General features: G+C 48.4%; 1 protein-coding gene across 1 annotated transcript in view; it reads left to right on the top strand.

Moving 5' to 3' along the window:
- LOC119444283 (cytochrome P450 3A9) overlaps positions 1 to 23,469 on the top strand; it is a 647,396-nt gene that overhangs the window by 79,561 nt on the left and 544,366 nt on the right. Inside the window, exon 2 of the mRNA XM_037708706.2 lies at positions 4,102 to 4,198. Within this exon, the coding sequence (XP_037564634.2) occupies positions 4,102 to 4,198 (97 nt within the window). The remainder of the gene's footprint in view (positions 1 to 4,101; positions 4,199 to 23,469) is intronic.

The raw sequence follows: 23,469 nt of genomic DNA, 5'->3' as shown, positions 1-23,469 counted from the left end.
CTGAAGCCTAACAGATAACTGCTTCAGTTGATCGTCGACAGATGCCTGCCAACTTTTAAGGGCTCGCAGATCACTTCGAATTTCATCCTGACCGGTTTCGATACGTCGCAACGATTCCAAAATGGTATCTAGATCACCGGGACCAGGATTTGATTCAACATCTCCAGAAAGAAGTAAGCGTCCCTGACATATGAACAAGCACAGCAAGTTCTTACAGCGTTTGATAGCAAGTGGCAGCTCGCTGGGGCATGACACCACAAAGAGACAGCGATTGCTGCTCTTCAGGCAAGGGACAACGATTCAGGTAAGTAACCTGGAACAGAAGCATTGGTGAACGCTCCATGTCGAAAACGGTGTCGTGCTCCAGCGGGGCGGCGCCACATGATGGCTTATAAGCTGCGTATCCCGTGCTGATAGTGGCGGCAGCATGTCATCTTGGTACTCCTGGTGGCCAGCAGCAGGCAGGAATGAATCCCAGTTTTGGCGATGGCGGGCATTTCACGGAGCGATTAGTTGCTGGAATGCTGACTGCTTCCTGAGTAGCACATGATGCGGTAGACAAAGGCAAAGCCAGCAGAAGAAAGTGCACCTGGAACGGAAGCATTGGTGAACGCTCCATGTCGAAAACGGCGTCATGCACCAGCGATCACGTATTCAACTGAAATAAATTATTGGCGGCGGTGGAAAGTACGTATAGCGACGTTTACTTGACGTTGATAGACATTAGCCAATTATTACACCAGGTTCCAATGATGTTAAGGTCGGACTGGGGAGAACGAGAACTAGCGTCGTTAGTAATAGCACGATAGATTCCGCAATCATCAGCGAACAAACGAATTTTCGAAGAACAACCTCTCGGTCATCATTAATTTATATTAAGAAGAGAAGACAGTGCCTTGCGGCACACCGGAGGTACGGGTGAGAGATTGGACGAGCAATTGGTTAGCTAAAACGAACTGTGGAAAGTTGCGTACCCATTATAGAACAAAAGGGTCAAGATTTAGACGAGATAGCTTTAGTAAGAGTCGTTCATGAGGAACCTTGTCGAACACATCGCTGAGCCGCTGACACATGTAACTAAATGTGATGTCGAGTTCAAGTGGGAGACGCCGGAGGCAGACGCATTACAAGAACTCAAACGACGCATGCAGTCGCCACCGGTACTTCCGCTTTTCGACGAAGACGCCGCTCTAGAAATCCACATTGACGCCAGTAGCTCAGGCCACGGTGCCGTTCTAGTCCAGAGTAAAGACGGACTTGGAAGGGGTGATAGTTTATGCTAGCCGGTCACTGTTGAAAGCGGAATGAACCCGACATCACATTTAGTTAGATGTGTCAGCGGCTCAGCGATGCATTCGACAAGGTTCCTCATGAACGCCTCTTCCTATAGCAATTACGTCTATATCTTAGCCCTTTTGCAATTATTGTACGGCCGAAAAGAATGCCTCGACATCATTTGGGCTACAGGAAAATTCCGCCCTTACCTATATGTCAGGCCGCTCAACGTCGTCAGCGAACATCACGCGTTGTGTTGGCTAGCGAATTTGACAATGACAATGACGTTTATTTGCATTAGTACATGACGCATGAGTACATGACGCGAGGGGAATGCTGAAAAAGCTGCCACATGGACAGCTTGTCGAAGCCGCGGGCCCCCGCGTTGGCGTTTGCGCGGCGTTAGCTAACACAAAGGCAGCACATCATTGTTTACAAATATCATTTACACAAAATTGAGCATCGCCAACCATGCGAAACAAATGAAGAAAAAAATGTGTTCTAACAACAGAGCTTAGTAAAAACATCTCCAAGCAATAAAGACAAATAAGCAATGAAGACAGTGCCTTGCGGCACACCGGAGGTACGGGTGAGAGATTGGACGAGCAATTGGTTAGCTAAAACGAACTGTGGAAAGTTGCGTACCCATTATAGAACAAAAGGGTCAAGATTTAGACGAGATAGCTTTAGTAAGAGTCGTTCATGAGGAACCTTGTCGAACACATCGCTGAGCCGCTGACACATGTAACTAAATGTGATCTTCAGGACGCCTGGCGCGGTGGAGCCTCAAACTGACAGAATATGATATCACTGTAATCTACAAGCCCGGACGAAAACACTATGATGCCGACTGCCTGTCTCGCGCTCCCGTGGTCCCGGCGCCCCAAGATGACCAAGACAAGAACGCCTTTTTAGGAACGGTAAGTGCAGACGACTTTGCAGAACAGCAGCGAGCGGACCCGCAGCTAAGAAGGCTTGCTAAGTACTTGCAAGGCAAGACCGACTTTGTCCTGAGGGTATTTAGGCGCGGATTGTCTTCGTTTCTCTTGCGCAACGACGTGCTTGTGAAGAACTTTTCACCAGCCCGCGCAAACTACCTTCTCGTTGTGCCCGCAACACTCCGGTTAGAAGTCCTGCACGCCCTGCACGACGATCCTCCGCTGGGCACCTCGGATTCTCCCGGACTCTATCGAGGATACAGAAAAGGTGTTACTGGCCATGCCTGAGCACCGACGTCGCCTGTTACATCAAGACATGCCGAGACTGACACCACCGACAAGGCCAACGGGATTACTACAGCCGATTGAGCCTTGTTGCCGACCATTTCAGCAAATTGGGATGGATTTGTTGGGACCCTTTCCGATGTCAACATCTGGAAATAGCTGGATCGCCGTGGCTACCGACTACCTTACCCGCTACACCGAAACGAAAGCTGTGCCTAAAGGTAGTGTGGCCGAAGTTGATAAATTCTTCGTTGAGAAGATCCTGCTGCGACATGGTGCCGCAGAAGTCCTCATCACCGACAGACGAACGGCCTTCCGTGCAGAGCTTACCCAAGCCATTTTGCAGTACAGCCAGACAAGCCACAGGGTGAGAACTGCCTATGACCCGCAGACGAATGCTCTTACGGAGCGGCTGAACAAGGCACCTCGCCGACATGCTTGCAATGTCGAACACATGACGTGGGATGTCATCCTGCCATACGTAAACTTTGCTTACAACACGGTGGTGGAAGAAACAACGCAGATCACGCCGTTCAAGCTGGTTTACGGCAGGTACCCTACGACGACTCTCGGTGCCACGTTGCCGCACGTCACCGACGAAGAGAATCTCGACGTCGCCGCCATGCTGCAGCGTGCCGAAGAAAGTCGACAGCTCGCCCGCCTGCGCATCAAGAACCAGCAGAGAACCGACAGCCGACACTACAATCTTCGACGCTACGTCGAGTACCAGCCTGGCGACCGTGTTTGAATCTTGACTCCGATACGCCAACGAGGACTTAGCGAGAAACTGTTACGACGCTATTTCGGACCCTACAAGATCATCCGTCATATTGGCGCACTGGACTATGAGGTCGTGCCAGACGGCATTTCCCAATTACAGCGGCGCCGCGCACGACCTGAAGTCATCAAAGAGGTGCGCCGTAAGCCTTTCTACGCCCGCTGACGAACTGAGGGACTTTCTTTGTTGCTTTGTTGTTGGTGGTGTGTTTTTCTTTATTATGCGTGGTTTTGTTTTCGTGTTTGTAGCAACGGGACGGTGCATTTAAAAAAAAGGGAGGGGGGTAATGACACGTATATTTGTTTGTCTTTCTCGGGTGACCGCGTTTCACCGTCTAACAAACGTTCTCGCTCAGCGCAGGACCAGCTTGCATGTATAGGAAGTCTCTCGAATTATACCGATGGTTCTATCCGCCGTCTGTTGTCACCGAACCTTGTGTAATCGGATTGCAAGTATGCGTGACAATAATTGTGTAGTATTTTCTGGAAGACACGCGGGCACCAGCGTGTCTCTGCAACCTTCGATGACTCATGCATAAAAGCCGATGCGCTTGACCCGCCGATCAAATTTCAACGATCGCCATCGGTGTTCGCCGCTATCGTTGTGGTTTGATTGTAGCGTGTTTTTCTGGGGACAGGTTCGCCCAATGAAGAGTTAGTTTCGTCATTCACAGTTTTGCGACTGTTCTTAACCTTCACTACTACGTGACAATATTCATTTATGCCTTCCTTTGATGTCTTCTACTATTATTGATTCGATGCCCTTCACAATTTCTGACATCGAGCATACACTGGCTTGAGACACATTTTGCTTCGCTGCTTCTAGGTTGGCCAATCGACGAACACGGTACTGGGCCTCGCGTGGTGTGGAGCACGTGACCTGTCTGGAATTTATACGCAACACCGTCCGGATGTACTTCACGGTGAGTGGATAATTTCGTCAACAGCGGGCCGTATGCTTTGCATGCAATCGAATCTATGCTTTTTTGCAATAAGGAACCTAATATGTTCAACAACTACTTACAGTAATGGAAACGTCAGCTACGTTAAAGTGAAATTACCAACCACAACAAATTTTTACCAAGTGAGGGGTGAGGGTAGAGACTGAAAGAGTGGCGTCATGATTCAAGGCATGAGGTCATACTTTCGTTCGACATGCGCATCCGCAAATGAAAGGCCCACTCGGCCCTGCCACGGTACGATCAGCGTCGTTGTTGCTTTCCAGCAGGTAGCAAGTAGGTAGGACCCGTCATTGTTCTCGTTCCAGGAACGAGCGCCATTCTTCAGGCTTGGTCAGGTCGTTTCACTGGTTGAAAGTGGCGAAATGATGAAACTAAGCTCGAAGGTGTCACCATGGAACAGCGTGCTGAAACATTTAACGTAGCCTCGAGTAACCCACGCTCATAGACCAGTCCACCTATTCTTCGGCTGACCCCGGTGAACAAGGCTGACGATCCTTCTGCGTGATGAATTTGGAGCATTGGCTGAAGATGCCCAGCACATCCACCAAGTTGTCATGCACTGCAAAATGATTTGCAGAGGTCGAATAGCCAGCACTAGTCCAAGGTATCCGAAATTCTCGAGTAAGAGCGTACGCTGTCAAAAACCACTCGTTCCTTTCCAAAGTTTGGTTAGCCACACCCGGTGGCAATATCATGTGATTCTTCTGGATTTGTGGTTGAGTTTCAGCATGACCGCTTCCTGCTGCTCCAATACATCATCAGTCAAAGTAAAGTGGCCACATTGTTGTCCTCTTTTCCGCATGCAGGTTACACTTTTTTGTGTGTCATTCGGTGCAAGGCCTACTGAAGTTGTTTTGCATGTCTTGGTTGGAAGCCGTTTTCCGGGCTGCAATATGGTCCTGCTTCATAATGCCAGGTCAGTAGCGTGCAACCAGCAGTGATATCACGAGAACCTGAGAACAGTTTGCCAACCCATCCGGTACTTGTCTTCATGCACGTCGTGAAGCGTTATGAGCCCGGCATTCAATATGCCGGGAATCCGTGGCCCACCTTTCCAAGTTCAGAATGTGTTTTTTCATGGAAGACATTTTCAAGTTTCAAATAATAGTAGAGCTTGCACCACGACAACCATCATCCTAATAAAAACCGGCGGCAGTATTAATGCGAAGCATTCATCTCCGAGTCAACCCCGTTTTTGACGTTTGTCTAGCCGTTTTCGGTAGCCGATCCGGAGATAGTACAGTCTAAAAAAATAAAGAAACATCACTTGGATAATCATCGTATATGACGTCTGCCCTAATTAAATTAAAATATTTGTGCCACGAAAGAACGTGCATGGGATGAATACTTGCACATGACGTCTGAGCGCCTCTGGAGAAGCTGTTTTGCATAAAAGGACGGGCAACCCTAGTCTAGATTTGATGTGTCTTGCAGCACACACACAAACACACACACATGTATATATATATATATATATATATATATATATATACTCCCGCTGGATGTTTCCATAAAAGCTCATTGGCTGAGTATAGAAGGAATCCAACCTGCAGTACCCAGCACCTCTACCACTCTGTTACGGGTTATTCTGTTAAGCGAAGGTTTATTGGGACACAACGTAACCGACTGTCTTGAGCGCCAGCCTAGGTGCCGTGATCGCTTGGCAAACGTCCTTTTCTTCCACCCGTCTCATCTGTGTCCCACTACAGCTTATGGCACAAACCCACATAACACAAGACTTTCAAGTTCCGTAGTGTTTAGACGCAACCAAGGACGGAAAAAAGTCAGGACAGGAAAGAGCGTCACTTTCAACTAATTTATTGAAAGCAGACAAGAGTCAAATTTATAGGAGAAGATGGCCTTGTGCGCACGTACATTTGCGCACATAATTCAAAGTTGCATCGTTACCCAATCATATGGTGCAGAAACTGGCGTTCAGTGGTTCGTAAAGCCACAGACGTATCGCTGACACAGATATCACGTTTCATAGCGATAAAATAAGCCTCCATTAACTCCCGTGCCAGGGAATCTTTGCTTTTGCCGAGAATGCGGATATTGAAAAAGTCTGCCTCACATGTGCAGGGATTACAGTGCATAGGTAAATGTGCACTAATCTTATTCTTGATAGACAGCTCGTGTTCCCTTGCTCTATCGTTGATGCAACGGCCTGTCTGACCGATATAAACCCTGCCGCAATCAAGTGGAATTTCGTACAGCACACCAACCGCGCAAGTCACATACGGCCTTGTATGGCTTTTACCACAGTGGGTCAACTTCTGCGGGTTTGCGATGCGAGGGCACAGACCAGCGAGCTTTCGTGGAGCCGAAAAAACAATAGGTACTTTGTACCTACTGGCCACTTTTTTTAGATTGTGGGCCACTTTATGCATGTACGGAACCACCTGAGGCCTTTTTTCCACTAGCGGCTTGGCTTTCCGCTTACCCTTCAATTTCTGAAGGAGGGTTTCTGCAACGGCGACCATGACAGAACAAGGGTATCCGGCTGATTGCAGCCGTGCAACCTGGCAGTTAAAGCTTTCCTGCATTTTGTGAGAGCAAGACCTCACCAACGACGCCTCAAGACACATGGAGACTATTGCCCTTTTTACAAGCTTAGTGTGCGCCGAGTCGAAGGGTAAAAGTTCTTTGCGTGAACGCGGGCAGTATGCCCATCCAATTGCATTTCCGTCCTTGGTTGCGTCTAAACACTACGGAATAAGATGAACCAACTAGCCCAGTAACAAGTCCTGAAGACTTTCAAGCTTGTTACAATATATACATATATATATATATATATATATATATATATTGTCACGGGATGTTCTTGCAAGTCCACAGGGCGTCTGACTGAAGTACAAGAAGACGGAGCAGTCTCAGCTGGACACCGATCGAGCGCGCACTCCTAGTTCGTCGACTTCCTTTTTCACACTTCACCGTGCCGGCACCGATAATCTCCAGTACAATCACCCCCCGCACAGAAAGAAGCCATCCTGGCGACCTAGGGAAAAGACAGCATCGGCGAGTCGTAACACGGTTTAAGCCGTGCTAAATTAACTATTTCGCGCCCTCGGCAACGGCGATCAGAAGAGGGCGCGAGCGGCTCGATGACATAGTCCACAGGTGATACTTGCTGCAGTACGCGGTAGGGACCGTGGTAGTTGGACAAAAACTTAGTGGATTGGCCGGGGGAAGTAGCCGGGACCCGAAGCCAAACAAGCATTCCGGGAGAATAGCGGGCACTAGGAGCGGATGCGTCATGGCGTGATTTTTGGCGCCACTGATCTTGGGAGGTGAACGAGCGGGCTAGTTGGCGACATTCTTCAGCATAAGCAGCTGCTTCTGAAACAGGTGTCACTTCAGAAGCGTCAGGACGGTAGGTGAGAATGGTGTCCAAGAGTTAGGAAGGTTCTCGGCCATAGAGAAGAAAGAAAGGAGAGAAGCCGGTAGGTAGTTTGCGGGGCAGAGTTTTAGGCGTAAGTGACAAAAGGAAGAACCTGGTCCCAATTGGAGTGATCGCCAGACACATACATGGCAAGCATGTCGCCAAGCGTACGATTGAAACGTTCCGTCATGCCAGTTAGTTTGTGGATGGTAGGCGGAAGCGGTGCGATGAACGATGTTGCACTCCTTTAGCAGGGCCTCAATGACATTGGAGAGAAATACGCGCCCACGGTCACTTAATAATTCACGTGGAGCACCGTGTCGCAGAATGAGGTGGCGAAGAAGGAAGTAAGCGACGTCTTTCGCGGTGGACGGCGGCAGCGCAGATATTTCGGCGTACCGTGTGAGGTGGTCTACGGTAACAATGATCCACCGGTTACCGTCCGGAGTGCTTGGAACGGGGCCGTAAAGATCAATTCCAACACGGTCGAATGGTCGAGCAGGGCAGGGTAAAGGTTTCAAGGGACCTGCAGAACTCTGAGGAGGGGTCTTGCGGCTTTGACACGTTGCACATGAACGGACGTACTGGCGAACGAATCTGTACATGCCTCGCCAGTAGAATCGAAGACGAAGACGGGAATACGTTTTGAAGACGCCGGCGTGGCCACATTGGGGGTCATCGTGGAAAGCGGCGCAGATGTGTGAGCGCAGGTGACGGGGAATAACGAGCAGCCATCGACGGCCGTCGGTGAGGTAATTCCGTCGATACAAAACGTCGTCGCGGATGGCAAAGTGGTGTGCTTGACGACGCACGGCGCGTGAGAGAGACGCAGATGAGTGGTCAGACAGGAAGTCCAGCAGTAGAGAGATCCAGGGATCTTTACGCTGCTCGGCCGGCATGTCGTTGAAGCTATGAGCTGACAAATCGCAGGTGGGAGTTAAGGAGCAAACAGAGGCAGGAGGTAGCGGAGAACGGGATAGGGCGTCGGCATCTGAATGTTGGCGTCGAGAGCGATAAATGACACGTATGTCATACTCTTGAAGCCATAAGGCCCAACGAGCGCGGCGGCCACTGGGATCCTTCCAGGTTGATGACCAGCATAAGGCATGGTGATCAGTGACAACGTCAAACTGGCGGCCGTAAAGATAAGTACGAAATTTGCTGATTGCCCAAACAATCGCCAAACATTCTTTTTCCGTCACAGAATAGTTTGATTCTGCCTTAGTTAGGGTGCGGCTGGCATATGCGACAGCGTACTCGTCAAAGCCATCTTTGCGTTGGGCGAGAATGGCGCCAAGTCCGACACCGCTAGCATACGTATGTATCTCAGTAGGCGCATTGGGGTGGAAGTGGCGCAGTACTGGAGGGGACGTGAGGAGCCGGCGGAGCCTCATAAATGATTCGTCACACTCCGAGTTCCAAGCCGACAGGTCTGACATGCCATTAAGAAGCTGCGTCAAGGGAGCGATGATCGAGGCAAAATTACAGATGAAACGCCGGAAATAGGAAGACAAACCAATGAAGCTCGGCAGTTCCTTTAGTGTAGTGGGCTTGGGGTACTCAGCAACGGCGCGAAGTTTGGCAGGATCAGGCAGAATTCCCTCTTTTGAGACAACGTGGCCTAGGATCGTAAGCTTACGGGCACCAAAAAGACATTTTTTCAAATTTAGTTGCAACCCAGCTGACGTGAGACAGGCAAGAACTTGCTCAAGGCGGGCGAGATGCGTATCGAAATCGGTAGAAAAGACCACAATGTCGTCTAAGTAGCAAAGGCATGTGTGCCATTTAAGACCCCTGAGAATAGCGTACAACATTCTCTCGAAAGTTGCAGGCGCGTTGCAAAGGCCGAAAGGCATTACATTGAACTCGTATAATCCATCAGGAGTTACACAAGCCGGTCGGCTTCAGCCATCGGCACTTGCCAGTACCCGGAGCGCAGATCCAGTGAAGAGAAGAACTCAGCTCCCTGTAGGTAATCTAGGGCGTCGTCGATGCGTGGTAGGGGATGAACATCCTTGCGGGTAATGTTGAGTCGGCGGTAATCGACGCAAAACCTGATTGAGCCATCCTTTTTCCGCACCAGCACGACCGGAGACGCCCAAGGACTGTGGGAGGGCTGGATCACACCTCGTTTCAGCATGTCGTCAACGTGTTCGTCAATGACACGGCGTTCGGCTGCGGAAACACGGTATGGACGTTGGCGCAGCGGAGCATGGTGACCGGTGTCAATACGGTGAAAAACCGCTCTCGTGCGCCCCAAGGAAGGTTGGCCGAGGTCGAAAGAAGCACGAAAACGTTCAAGAAGTTCAACAACTTCACTGCGTTGAGCGGGCGTAAGCGCGTCGTCGATGGTATACTAGAAAACAACGGGGAAACGCGAGGCTGGTGCGGTAGCAGAAGTGATGGCACCGATGGGCAGTGGCGACTTATCGGAAGGTAGGTCAAATGGACTAATGACGTCAACAGTGTCCAGACGCCCCACACATTCACCGTGTAAAAGAGTTGAAGGACATGGAAATGGATTGCACGCATAAATGGCAGCGGAACCATCGGTGAGTGTGACGACTGCAAAGGGGAGTAGAAGGTTCCGTCGACGCGCACAATCTTCAGATGGTGTAAAACGAGCTGTCGTGGTGGGGGCAGAGTCACAAGAGACGGGCACCAAGGCGGCAGAAAAAGAAGCGATAATGACGTCAGCGGTGACGATCACTTTAGGAGAACGGTTTGGGAGGTCGACGGTAGTGTCACGGAACGGAGACAAAGCCAGTTGCGCGCGAGCGCAGTCGACAACAGCATGATGTGCGGAAAGGAAGTCCCAACCCAGAATAACGTCATGCGAAGCACGGCATAGAACGACGAATTCTACAAAATATAGTTCATCCTGAATCATAACACGAGCGGTACATGTGGCCGAAGGCTTGACTTGCTGCGAGCTTGTCGTGCGTAGGGAAATATCTGGTACATGAATCGTTACTTTCATGAGTTTGCGGCAGAGGTCTTCACTTATGACAGAAACGGCAGCCCCCGTATCGACAAGAGCTGTTGTCGCGACGCTTTCCACAAATAAGGCGATTTCGTTAGGAGGAGAAAGATGAGGTCTTGAAAATTTCGACGATGGCGCAGTTCTTGCCTCGGGAACTGCAGCTGTCAGTTTTCCTCGTGACCAGAGCTGGAACGGCGAAGCATGGGTGAAAGGGAACGGCGGCGAGGGGAAGGAGACCGACGAGAATTGAAGGCGGCGCGACGAGAATACGAGTCCGCGGGATCAGGGGTAGAACGATGCGAAGGCTCTTGGGGAAGGTAGCCGAGGTTCGGCGCGTCACGACGAAAATAAAGTCCACGGCGGCGACAGAAACGCGCGACATGTCCCGTAATACCGCATGCGAAACAGATAGGGCGGTTGTCCGGAGTACGCCAAGGGTTAAGAGAAGGTCCGGAAGGCGATAAGGGCACGTGAACCGGGCGTACCGGAAGTGGCGACGAGTAGAAACTAGCGGCGGGTCTGGAGGTAGTAGGCATCGGTCGTGGAGGAGGTCGGTTGAGAGCGGCAGCGTAAGTCAGAGGCGCAGTCACAGGCGGCGGTGGAGAGGGAGGTGGGAGCGCCTCAGAAACTTGTGCTTGGATCACACGAGGGAGCGATGGTTCTTGCGTGGAAGCAGGCTCAGCAACACACGCTACAAGAGATAGCTGGCGAGCCACTTCTTCCCGAATGTATTGTTGAATCTGCGGCAGCAAGCCGGAGTGATAAGCGCTAAGGCATCCAGGCTCCAAAGCCGAGAGGTCCGCGTATTGCACACTGGTGCGACGGGTGGAAAGGCGCCGCTTGCGCAGCTCGTCGAAGCTTTGACAGAGCTCAATTACTTGTGCAACTGTCGTAGGGTTCTTGGCCACGAGCATATGGAAGGCATCGTCGTCTATGCCTTTCATAATATGCCTTATCTTATCGGCTTCAGTCATGGACGCATTCACGCGCTTACAAAGGCCGATGATGTCCTCAATGTAGCTCGTGAAGGTTTCACCGCTTTGTTGAGCGCGACCACGCAAACGGTGTTCAGCACGGAGTCTGTGTACAGCGGGACGGCCGAAGACCGAAGTGAGGGTCTCGGTGAAAGCTGACCAGGTTGTAAATTCGGCTTCGTGGTTTCTAAACCACAGATTTGCCACATCAGTCAGATAGAAGATGGCGTTGGTCAGCTTGTCGCGATCAGCCCACTTGTTATGCGCGCTAACACGGTCATACTCTGCGAGCCAGTCCTTCACGTCGGGATCGTCGGTGCCGCTGAAGATGGCAGGGTCGCGCTGACGTGCCGCACCAGAACACACAACAGCCGGGGGGGGGGGGGAGCGAATTGCGAAGGGCCGGCGTCGTCGGTCATTGTGGCCGCAGGTGGCAACGTACGGCTGCGGAGCTCCAGGTCGGGGAAGACGTTAACCCAGCACTTCCACCAAATGTCACGGGATGTTCTTGCAAGTCCACAGGGCGTCTTACTGAAGTACAAGAAGACGGCGCAGTCTCAGCTGGACACCGATCGAGCGCGCAGTCCTAGTTCGTCGACTTCCTTTTTCACACTTCACCATGCCGGCACCGATAATCTCCAGTACAATATATATATATATATATATATATATTGTAATGTGGCAAAGAGGAGATAGAAGAGGAGGAGAACGAAGAACTCCGCAGCAGCCACGGCTACATTTCGGTGGCGACATCATGGCGACATCGTGGCGACTTCTCATCCATCCTAGTCTTCACCTGTGAATAAACATCGATCATCCGTAACAGTTTTTGGTGGAAGGTGCTGGGTACCCCCGACCACCACGCAACACGGCCAACACGGTTCTCCAACCTCCGGATCTGCTTCGAAGTCGCCGAATCGCTGGATTGCACGCATTACTTCCGGTGTCGCAGATGTCCCACACCGAAGCCAACACTCGCACGGAACCAGCGGCATCTTCGACTGAAACGATGGCTAGTCCGTGGCAGCGCCAACATCTTGTAGAGCCTCGCACATTCGGAGGGAAGCCCGGCGAGGACGTCGAAGAATGGCTTAACCACAACGAACGGGTGAGCAAGCACTATCGCTGGGACAGCGTAACGCGACTCTCCAACGTAGTCTTCTTTCTGATGGACACGGTGCTCGTGTGGTTCGATAATCACGAGGAAACTCTGACAACGTAGGATCGTTTCACGTCCGAAATCAAGGAGAGTTTCGGTGATTCAATCGCAAAGAAGAAGCAGGCCGAGCAAACGCTCCTTCAAAGAGCTCAAGTTCCGGGCGAGACGTGCACGACCTGCATCGAAAACGTGCTCAAGCTATGCAGGACGGCCAATCCTCGTATGTCAGAGGAGGACAAAGTTGGCCATTTGTTGAAGGGAATCGCGGAGGACGTTTACAACTTCCTCATTGGTAAAGAGAACCTTGGCTCAGTCACCGACGGAATACGTCATTGCCGTACCTTTGAGGCTCTCAAACTGCGCCGCATAATCCCGAAGTTTGGCCGGCTAGCAAACGTCACAACGGTTGCAAGCATTGAAGACGACGTCCCATCAGTCGATCTCGCGAGGACTATTCGACAGATTGTTAGAGAGGAGCTACGTCGTTGCACGGAATTGAACAGTGAGGTCAACGATAGTGAACATCTGTACAATCCTCCACCAGCTCCCCTTTCCATCGCTCCAACGACTGTTGAGGAGTACCGCTCGAGAAGGCCAATGAGAACTACCACCGGGAAACCGGCAACGGGCGTGCTGAGGGATATGCCCGTTGCTCAGCAAGGGCCTACTCGGAGCCACGGACATACCCATCCTACCCGAACGTGAGCCACGAGCCTTCCTTGTGTTATACCTGCGGTGTCACAGGACACATCTCTCGATTCTGTCGTCAGCGTCGTTGGGCGCCGAGGTGGTACGAGTCACAGCCAACGTCCTATGGCACTGAACGTCCTAACGTCGACAATTCCTGGCCTCCACGCTCCTTTACTTCGTCGACGACCTTACCAATCAACAGTCCTCGACGGAATCACCGCAGCGACTCGCCCGTTTCAGACCCCAGTCTCACTCCACCTTCTTCACGTCAACGTCGCTCTCTTTCACCGAGGCGACGTTCATTCTCACCACCGCCGGCGGGAAACTAGACTGCGCGGCCGATGGAGGTGAGGTCGCCAGACTCGACACGACACTGATACCTCCACCGGTTACAATGCTGAGAAACAAAGTGGAAGTGACAATTGATGGTATATGTACAATGGCATTGGTGGACGCCGGGGCTATGAGATCTGTTATGAGCCTTTCTTTCAAGAACCAGCTTCGACGCAAAGTGATGTTTTCCGTCGACACGCATGCTAAATTCCGCGGAGTAAGCGCTGAAATATTGCGTCCCCTTGGTGTTTGTGCTGTGAATGTCTTATTGGCGGATAAGTGTTATTTAACAGAATTTGTGATTTTGGAACGCTGCACGCACGACGTTATATTAGGGATAGATTTGCTGCAAACCTGCGGGGCTTCAGTCAATTGTGGTGCCGGTGAGCTTTCGATAAATAGCGGAAAACCTGGGGTCGATGCTTGTGAAGATCCGTCATTATCAGACCTCGTGAATCAACAACCCGCTGGACAAAAAAGAAAAAAAAACGTTGGCCGCTGCTGAGGGAGTGACGCTGCCTCCGTGGTCTCTAGCACCGGTATCCGTCATGGCATCTTGTACAGACACTTCATTTGACGCCATGGTACAACCCTTTGGCGACTCTTGTGGGAAGAACAACCTACTGGTACCTAATAGTATTGTATCTGTGAACAATGGTAGCACGTTTTTGTGGACGTTAAATTGTTCTGCCGTCCCTGTGCGTGTTCCCCAACACATGAAGATTGCTGTCTTCGACGACGTCACGTGCTGTTCATCGATGGTCGTCAGGGACGAGGATTCCACTGATGGACGAGCCACTTGCCCTTACGAGCAGAAAATTCTACGCATGGTCAGCAAGTCTTTACCTTAGTACAACGTAGTACAGCACCTTAGTACAACTGCTAGCCCAGTATGCTTCCGGGTTCGACTTCTGTCAAGATGAGCACCGTACAACTATCAATACCAGGAATCTGGGACATCGCCGAACAGCGCCTGTAGCGGCCGCCTCTAAAAACATGCGTGTTTTCTAAGGGAGTGCGTCGTTTTCCGCAAATAACTAATCCTAGAAGCCATATTTCAAAATATTACCGCGGAAATACGCTCTAGGAGGTTAGCCCGACATCTCATGCAAGCGGTACCATTACTTAAGACAGAAACTCGTTCCAAATTGCGGACGAAGTTTGAAGTATGGGAGTCGATGGAAAAGGCCAAGTTTTGGAGGCTTTTTTGGCCAGTAAAAAACGATTTGCGATGAGCCTATTGCATCGATCGACGTATTACCGGGGATTTATCAACTTCAATGACTAAGCCTTCTGCTAGTTGCAGCAGCAGCTCTTGAAATGGCAAAAAAGTCGTTCCAAAATCGCAGTTTTCATAACAAGGTCGCAAACTTTATAGTGGTACGTATATAAACCTAGTTTTTGCCTCCAGCAGCACGTCGAACCGATAGCCGAGCGTTCTGCGCGACCACAGACTAGGATCACTGATACCACGATTGTGAGTTCGCAGGTTCGAAGCCAGCGGCGCCGCTATTTTTTTTTATCACTTTGCGCTGAAAATTCTACGCATGGTCAGCAAGTCTTTACCTTAGTACAACGTAGTACAGCACCTTAGTACAACTGCTAGCCCAGTATGCTTCCGGGTTCGACTTCTGTCAAGATGAGCACCGTACAACTATCAATACCAGGAATCTGGGACATCGCCGAACAGCGCCTGTAGCGGCCGCCTCTAAAAACATGCGTGTTTTCTAAGGGAGTGCGTCGTAGGTGGTTTCCCGCCAGATGGCATATTCCGAAATGCAGGTCATTTAGTTACGGTTCTTGTTTCGTTTCTTTCTACTGTACCAACGTCTTCCTTAAAAAATAGCTGGCTGGGGTTCTATTCTGGACACGCACGGCGGCTGCACGGCCGCCATTATCCGCCATCTTGGCTGTCTCATTGGCTGTCCGGAGGTCACGTGTTTTGAAATTTGTGCCGGGAAACGGAAGTTTTGCTAAATGCAATTTTGCGTTTTCGTCAGAATGATGAAACGTGACGTGGAGCTGCAAACTTTATCGACTAATACTTTTTTGTGGTCCTTGGCACCTCTATTGCGACTTTAGCGCTTAAAAAGAAAGTGGACGGTAGCGTGCAGAAGCTCGTGCAATGCATCTGCAATTTCGCGAATATGTGGTGGCGTCCCAAGATAGCCGGCATGTCAGCTTGCTGATTGGCTGAAGGAATATCCTGTGAAGAGCGTCACAGGAAGGGCTATTTCGTAAACGTCAATTTGACGTTGCGTGACGTTGCGCTCGGCCGCCATTGCAGAGATTTTCCGCCATAATTTGTGGTGCGACGAGCCACGCGAATTATGGTAATGAGCGGCCATATGCAATGACAGTGGTGAGGCATGCGTATCGCCGCATTTTCCCTGTCATTTGGGGCGATGAAAATCTTTTGTTCACAACGCGTGCTCATAGCATTTGCATCGCTCTCGGGTGGTGTTGGCATTTGTGTTTTGAACCATCATTTTTATTAAAAACACGTTTATTTGAAATAATATTGGTTGAAACTAGCAAACTTCTTGCGACTTTTTGCACTTTTCGCCACTGCGTGTGTATTGTAATCAATATTAATGTCTTTTCGCGTAATCAAAGGCTATGACAATGGCGACTTTTTAATTTATAAAAATAAATGTACGCAAGGCGGCGTCTTGAAGTTTCCTCTCGCGGTGCGAGTAAGCAGCGAATTGAACAAGAGATGGCAGTGCCGGCGCTTGCGTCGTGCAAGCGGATACCTGTGGCGCGCGCAACGCTATCGATGCAGGGTTATAAAATTGAAAGGGCAGTTCTTGCAGTAAACAGGGAAATTTGGACTCTAGCTAAAGCAATGAATTTTACGGTCATTGACATCAACCGTGAAGTGCACCGAGCAGGCCGCGAAGGCGCTTTTGTGCGTGACGGGATACATTTTAGTGAAAGTGTAGCAACACCGGTCGGAAGTCGATTCGCGGCACGAGCTGTAGCTTTTTTAGGCGGGCCCCAGGCAATCAGGAAGCAGGATTAAGTATTGAAGATAGCGAAACACCAGTAAAGGGCGGAATTAGGCGACCAGGAGTCAGGAAAAGACGCAGAAAGGATAAGAATAGAGAAGGTAAAATTTGCTACATTAACATGCAGGGTGGTCGTAAGCAGGAAAAATGGCTGGAAATTCAAACGCAACTGAATGATGAAGCGATTAGCGTGTACGCCTTGACCGAAACGCATCTACGAGATTTGGAGCAGCCGCCTGTTATTGACAACTTTGTATGGGAAGGGTGCAACAGAATGACCGGGTCAAGGAAAGGCGGAGGCGTAGGTGTACTAATTAGGCGAGGTCTGAAGTGGCTAAGCGTAAACGAGACATGCAAAGAGCATTTATGGATTAGTGGTACATGGCAAGGTAAAAAGACGTGGCTGGGAGTAGCTTACCTATGGACAGGTAGTGATAGCAGGGAAAAAAATAAGGAATTGGTCGATTGCATTAGAAGCGATATTAATGAGTTCAGTAACTCGGGCCAGGTGATATTAGTGGGAGATATGAACGCGCACATGGACGATTTAGACGGATATACTGATTACAACGGCTCTCTAGTGCTGGATTTGTGTGATGAACAGAACCTTATAGTAGTTAACAGGGAGAATAAGTGTCATGGACAGGTAACGTGGCAATGCGGAAACAGGCAGTCATGTATCGACTATGCCTTAGTCTCAGAAATGGTCTACGAACAACTGGACCAAATGATAATAGACGAAAATGGAAAAAATAGCCTGGGAAGCGATCATAGACGTTTAGCATTGAAGTTTGGGAGAGATACCAGTGCAGAACATGAACCAATAGCCTCAGAGTTTTTAAAAATGAATGACGAGCAAATAACAGAGATCGCAAACAACATAGAGAAGAAAATTGAGGCTTTTCCTACAGCAGTCTGGGAATATAAGGAACTGGTGGAGGTTATGCAGCATGAAATAAGGCGGACACGGCAATACAATTGTTGGATTGGAAAGAGGAAACCACGTAAGTGGTGGAACAAGGAAATTAAACAAGCTATAGAAGAGCGTAAAGAGGCATCTAGGGTTCATCGAGAAGCCAAAAAGTTGGGATTACAAGAAGAAGAGGTGCTCCTTAGATGGAACACATACCGAGAAAAGAAAATGGTTGCGAGTGAGCTCGTGCAAGAGAAAATTAAAGGCGCAAGTGAACGTTGGGTGCATAACATTCACAAAAGAGACAAAGGCGCCCCAAAAAGATTCTGGAACCATATAAAAGCACTCGGAGCTCCAACTAGAAACTCGCAAACGGCTATAAGGGATGAAGACGGTAACATCTATGAAGGCGATGATGCGCTGCGGTACATCACAGACGTTATCAGGCATAACTTCGGTACGAGAAAAAGCGTAGTTCAGACAACAGATCCAGCAACAACAGAGAGGCCTGAGAGATCAAAATTCACCATAGAAAGCTTTTATTGGAAAAAGGCAGCAGAAAATGTCCCTAACAACACGGCAGCAGGACCCGATGAAATCCCAATACAGCTAATCAAAAACCTCGGTCCAAAAAGCAAGGCACTGCTGACTAATGCCATAGAGCAAGTGATTAGAACAAAGAATATTCCCGTTGGATGGCGTGAAAGCAAGATGAATCTCATCTACAAAGGCAAAGGAGATAAGGATAAGACGAGCTCGTACAGGCCAGTTACAGTAACGTCGGTGATATATAGAATGGCAATGCAAGCCATAAAATTAGAACTGTCGAAGTGGGTGGAGGAAAACGGTGTATTGGGGGAACTACAGAATGGGTTCAGGCCAGGCAGACGCTTAGAAGACAATATGTTTGTACTAACTCAGTGCATAGAGATTTCAGTAGCTCAGAAAAGACCTTTATGGATAGCATTTCTAGATATTAAAGGAGCTTATGACAACGTAGACAGGGAATTGTTGTGGGATATTCTTCAATACGAAGGCATAGATGACGATTTCGTGGAGCTGCTGAGGGAGATATATCGAGACAACCAAGTACAAGTGGCATGGGAAGGCCGAAAAGGAAATGAAATGGTGGTAATTCACCAAGGATTGAAGCAAGGATGCCCTCTGTCACCATTGTTGTTCACGCTTTACGTCAAGGGCATAGAAAGACGACTGGAAAACAGCGAATTAGGTTTTGATTTATCCTACATGCGTAATGGACAAATGGTGCAACAGAAGGTCCCTGGACTGATGTACGCAGACGACATTGTGCTACTAGCGGACAATAAAAAAGATTTACAGATACTTGCGAATATCTGTGGGAACGCAGCGACAAATCTAGGCCTTAAGTTTAGCACAGAGAAATCAGGGATTATGATTTTTAATGAGCACACGAGTAACTTCGTGGTGTCAATTCAACAGCAAGAAAGTCCCATAGTGAAGCAATATAAGTACCTCGGCGTACACATAAACGAAGGAAAGAATTACTCAAGCAACCACCAAGATAATCTGAAAATAAAGGGGAAGCGGAATGCAGCATTAATGAAACACAGAGCACTGTGGGGCCACAATAAGTATGAGGTGGTGCGTGAAATCTGGAAAGGAGTAATGGTGCCAGCGCTAACATTCGCAAATGCCATTATATGCTTAAAATCGGATATATTGGCGGGTTTGGAAGTTAACCAAAGATCAGTAGGCCGGTTGGCTTTGGGAGCACACGGTAATACGACAAATGAGGCAGTGCATGGAGACATGGGTTGGGCCTCTTTTGAAGTCAGAGAAGCACAAAGCAAAATTAGTTTTGAAGAAAGGCTCAGGAACATGGATGAAAATAAATGGGCGGCTAAAGTGCACAAGTATCTCTACATGAAAAGCGTGGACACAGAATGGAGGAAGAGGTCAAGGAAGTTGGCAACCAAGTACAGGATAATCTAAACTGTAAATAGACAACGAGGGGTCATCAGAAAGAAAGTGAGAGAAATAGAGACCGTGAATTGGATACAAAGAATGGAAACGAAAAGGACAATGGAGATTTACAAGAATGAGAAGAAAGAAATTAGAAGGGAAAATCTGTACGATAACACAAAGGGCAGTGCCTTGCTATTTGAGGCTCAAGCCGGTTGCCTAAGGACGAAAACATATCGGAACAAATATTCGGAACTAGATGAGACATGTGTATGCTGCGGTAAAGATCCAGAGACCACTCAGCACATCCTAATGGAATGCGACGGGATCAACCCAGCGAGAACCGTAGGTAACGTGCAACTCCCAGAAGCGCTTGGGTTTAAAGTGGAAGGAAACATAAACAGATCAGCCGTAGAGATCAGCAAGAGACGATTAGAGTACTGGTGGAAAAAAAGCAGGGAAAAATGGATGCGACCTGATCTCTTAAAATCATAGGCAGCGGTACAAGCAAAATTTTGAAAAAGAAAAATAATGAGAGGTATACAAAAATGCTAGATAAAGAACATGTATAGTATACCTGATTAAATCAAGCAGGCTAGGTGACTATTTGTCGCCGCCCCGTTTCAAAGGGGATGCCAATAAATCATCATCATCATCATCATCATCATGATATTCGGCCGCTTCTCAGCCAGACGAGTCTGGCTCAGTCACTTGCGGATCACGAGATAGCGATAACGCGGCCTAGAGCGTGCGCTGATCATCACTGGTAGGTCGCGTGTGTTGTCTCAAGGTAGAAAGCAAGCGCGTGGGCGCCGATATACGATGACTCATTCAGTTTCCCGAGGACACGCATCCTATTTAATGAAGCAGACGACAGCCTGCGCGCATGCAGACGACGGAAGCGAGAAACGATTTTGATGGAATAATCGTACGCTTTGAGCCAGCTGCTTTATTTTTACTGGGGAGGAAAACTGTTTTGCTTTATCAACCCCGCTATGTTCAATGCCTACATTACAGTTTCTTAGGCGAAACGTCAAATTTGCGCCACGTTACGAAAGCAAATCGGGGCTATCGGCGCCATTTTGTAAGCGTCGCGCGTACGTCACGCTTCGAAGAAAATGGCGGAGTGTCCAGAATAGCGGCTCTGGTTTCGTGAACATCCGAACGTGCTTCCAAACTTCTTTTGCACTTTAGGTGTAATGTATTTTAGACAATAAACTCAGGTTACGTGTTTTGAAATTTCATTTCTTTCATAAGGCAAACCTTTATAAAGACATTACTAAGAAATATTTTTGCCTCTTCAGCTATGTCATGGAATGGCGTGTTTGTGCGACTTTTGTTCAGCTTGAAACGTACCACAAAAATAAATTGCGTCCCGTGTGTGCAATTAAAAGACACAGAAGTATAAAACTTGGCTGCAGCCCCAGACGTAGTATTCTTACAAAGGAATACAGAAGCTATTTGACTGAGTATATTTGCATTATATCAAAGCAGAATTTTTGCGCACCGGATCTTCGGTGCAAATGAAGTCTGTCCGAATTATTTCACAAGCTTTTTTACTTAGTACAAACCGATACCTCGAAACATAAACATTCTATCCTCAATATGCAGCGCACGTGTCTTATCATTTGAACCATTCCCATATACATTCACGAAATTCCAGAAATACTAAACGTCTTCATACCCTTTTACCACGACGCACGCAGATGAGTGTTGGAAATTATGCGAAAAGACACCGGGACTAGTTAATGTAGTTTGTCGTGTAAAAATAAAGAACGATTCAAATCATAGACCACACCCTTTTTGAGTTATGCCCACAAATTGTTGCAAGAAGACATTGTTTTCGGCTACAATCACGAAAATTGCTATGGCATTCTGCTGTTCGGTTCTTAACTAACTCTATTGCTGAATCAGATCGTAGCACCATGATATAATTACTGGTACAATTCTTCAGTAATTCTCTGAGAATATTCTCCTACCCTAAATTTAACGTGATTGAACAACTGAAGAAACATGAGAAAGGACCATGAGGGTTTGCAGAAATGTTTGCTTATTAGAATCGTTTTTGACCCATATCGTTACGGTGGTATTGTCATGATCACGCCAGCGTCCACTGACACCATTTATCACTTTACTGCGCCTGTAAATAAAATACAAAAGTGTCGTTCCTTGTGCGTGAGTAGCACAATCGCAGCTGATCATTTCATATGGGGCCACTAAGCCACACCTTCCCTTTCCTGCCATGGTGCCACAAGAGATGTCAATTTCACCCTTGAATTTCTCCCTTTCACTTTCCTAGAAAGCATAGGGACGTACACAAGACGAACAGGCGAAGTTTTGAAGTAGTCCTGAGATTTGAGTAAAATTTCATGGGCAATGTTATTATCCTTTATTTGTTTACATATTTATTACACCTCATTGGTGATAATAATGACATACTACATAACAGTTCAGTTCTTCAACTTAATAAGTCATGTCTGAGATGGCTGTCCTGAAAATTAATCAGGTGTAAGCACTGCATGACGTTGGCTGGAAGGCCATTCATCAAAAAAAATTATGTGCAGGATAAATAAAATGCAGGTGTTCAATCGCACAGTCGCCGTCAAAAGTTTACGCGGCCGAGATTCTGGGAATAAGTTCATTTTCAACGCAGCTACGCCCGCAGTCAGTAAAACTATGCAAAACTTTTGTTTTGTTTACTCTAGACCAGTGTACGCGGTAAATCCGAATACCACGATCCGTGCCTAAGGCGTAGAAATATATTTTTTCACCTTCCGAGGTACGAAAGCTTTTGACGCTGGTTATATGTTCTGAAGGCGAGGTTGCTCTTTAGCTTATTCGTGATAACAAGCGCCGAGCTCGTGATGATGGAATATTGGAGCGTAGAGTTGTAGAACTTGTGCACGCTCAGACGACTTCGCGACGCAAAACTAGCGATAGAAGCTCAGGAGAAGGAATAAACATTTATTGTAGAACCAGCACTTTATGATGGCCGGGCCTAAGCTTCCCATGAGGGGACGGAAAGGGCTTGCCTCGCCGCCGCCTCGCAGGCGTGCTGGGTCGCCCAGGTTTGGTCGTCAAGGGCGGAGCTCCGCAGAGCCTCACGCAACCTCGACGAGGGGGTCTTAGTGTTAATGTGTGTGTACAGTGCTGGCACTCCCACAGCATATGCGGAAGCGTAGCCGGGTGACTGCCACAGCCCCGGCAGTTGGGAGTACTGTAAACTTCAGGGAATATAAGGTGGAGGCGGGCGGGTGAAGGGTACGTATTTGTTTGTAACAGACGCAGGGCGGTAGCCTGCACCCAGCTGAATTTGGGGTGAGGTGGGGGGAGAGATCGGCACATCATGCGTTTTGTTTATTAATACTGATGATAAATGAAGAGTCAGAGTAAGTGAATGTTACTGTCCGATTCTGGACAGACTCGAGTGTAATGCATACGTTCTATATCACTGTAGGCTCCGTACTAATTCCATACTACGCATTCCTATTCGAATTTTGGCCTGTCTTAAGCCTACCGAGTCTTAAGTAATCAAAATAGGTAGGCAATTGCTTCTTGGGATGTAGCCGAGGCCATGGTAGATGTGATTAGTAATGCGGTATATGTGAGTAGGCTGACTGGGATTATTACATGAAGTGCGCCAGCGTACCTACCTAAAGTCACGGTGGAAATTACAGAGCCCTTTATTGTGTATATATATATATATATATATATATATATATATATATGTAGTGAAGTCATCTGAGAGTGTCTCTGCTAAAAAGGTATAAATTTAATAATATGAGGACTGATTAGCCTTCCGTTAAGCTGTTAGGAAAAATGCCATGAACGAAGTTCTATTGT

The sequence above is a fragment of the Dermacentor silvarum genome, chromosome 3 (genome assembly GCF_013339745.2).
Source record: "Dermacentor silvarum isolate Dsil-2018 chromosome 3, BIME_Dsil_1.4, whole genome shotgun sequence".
NCBI classification, from domain to species: Eukaryota; Metazoa; Arthropoda; class Arachnida; order Ixodida; family Ixodidae; genus Dermacentor; species Dermacentor silvarum.
This window is presented reverse-complemented; position numbering and strand designations above follow the sequence as displayed.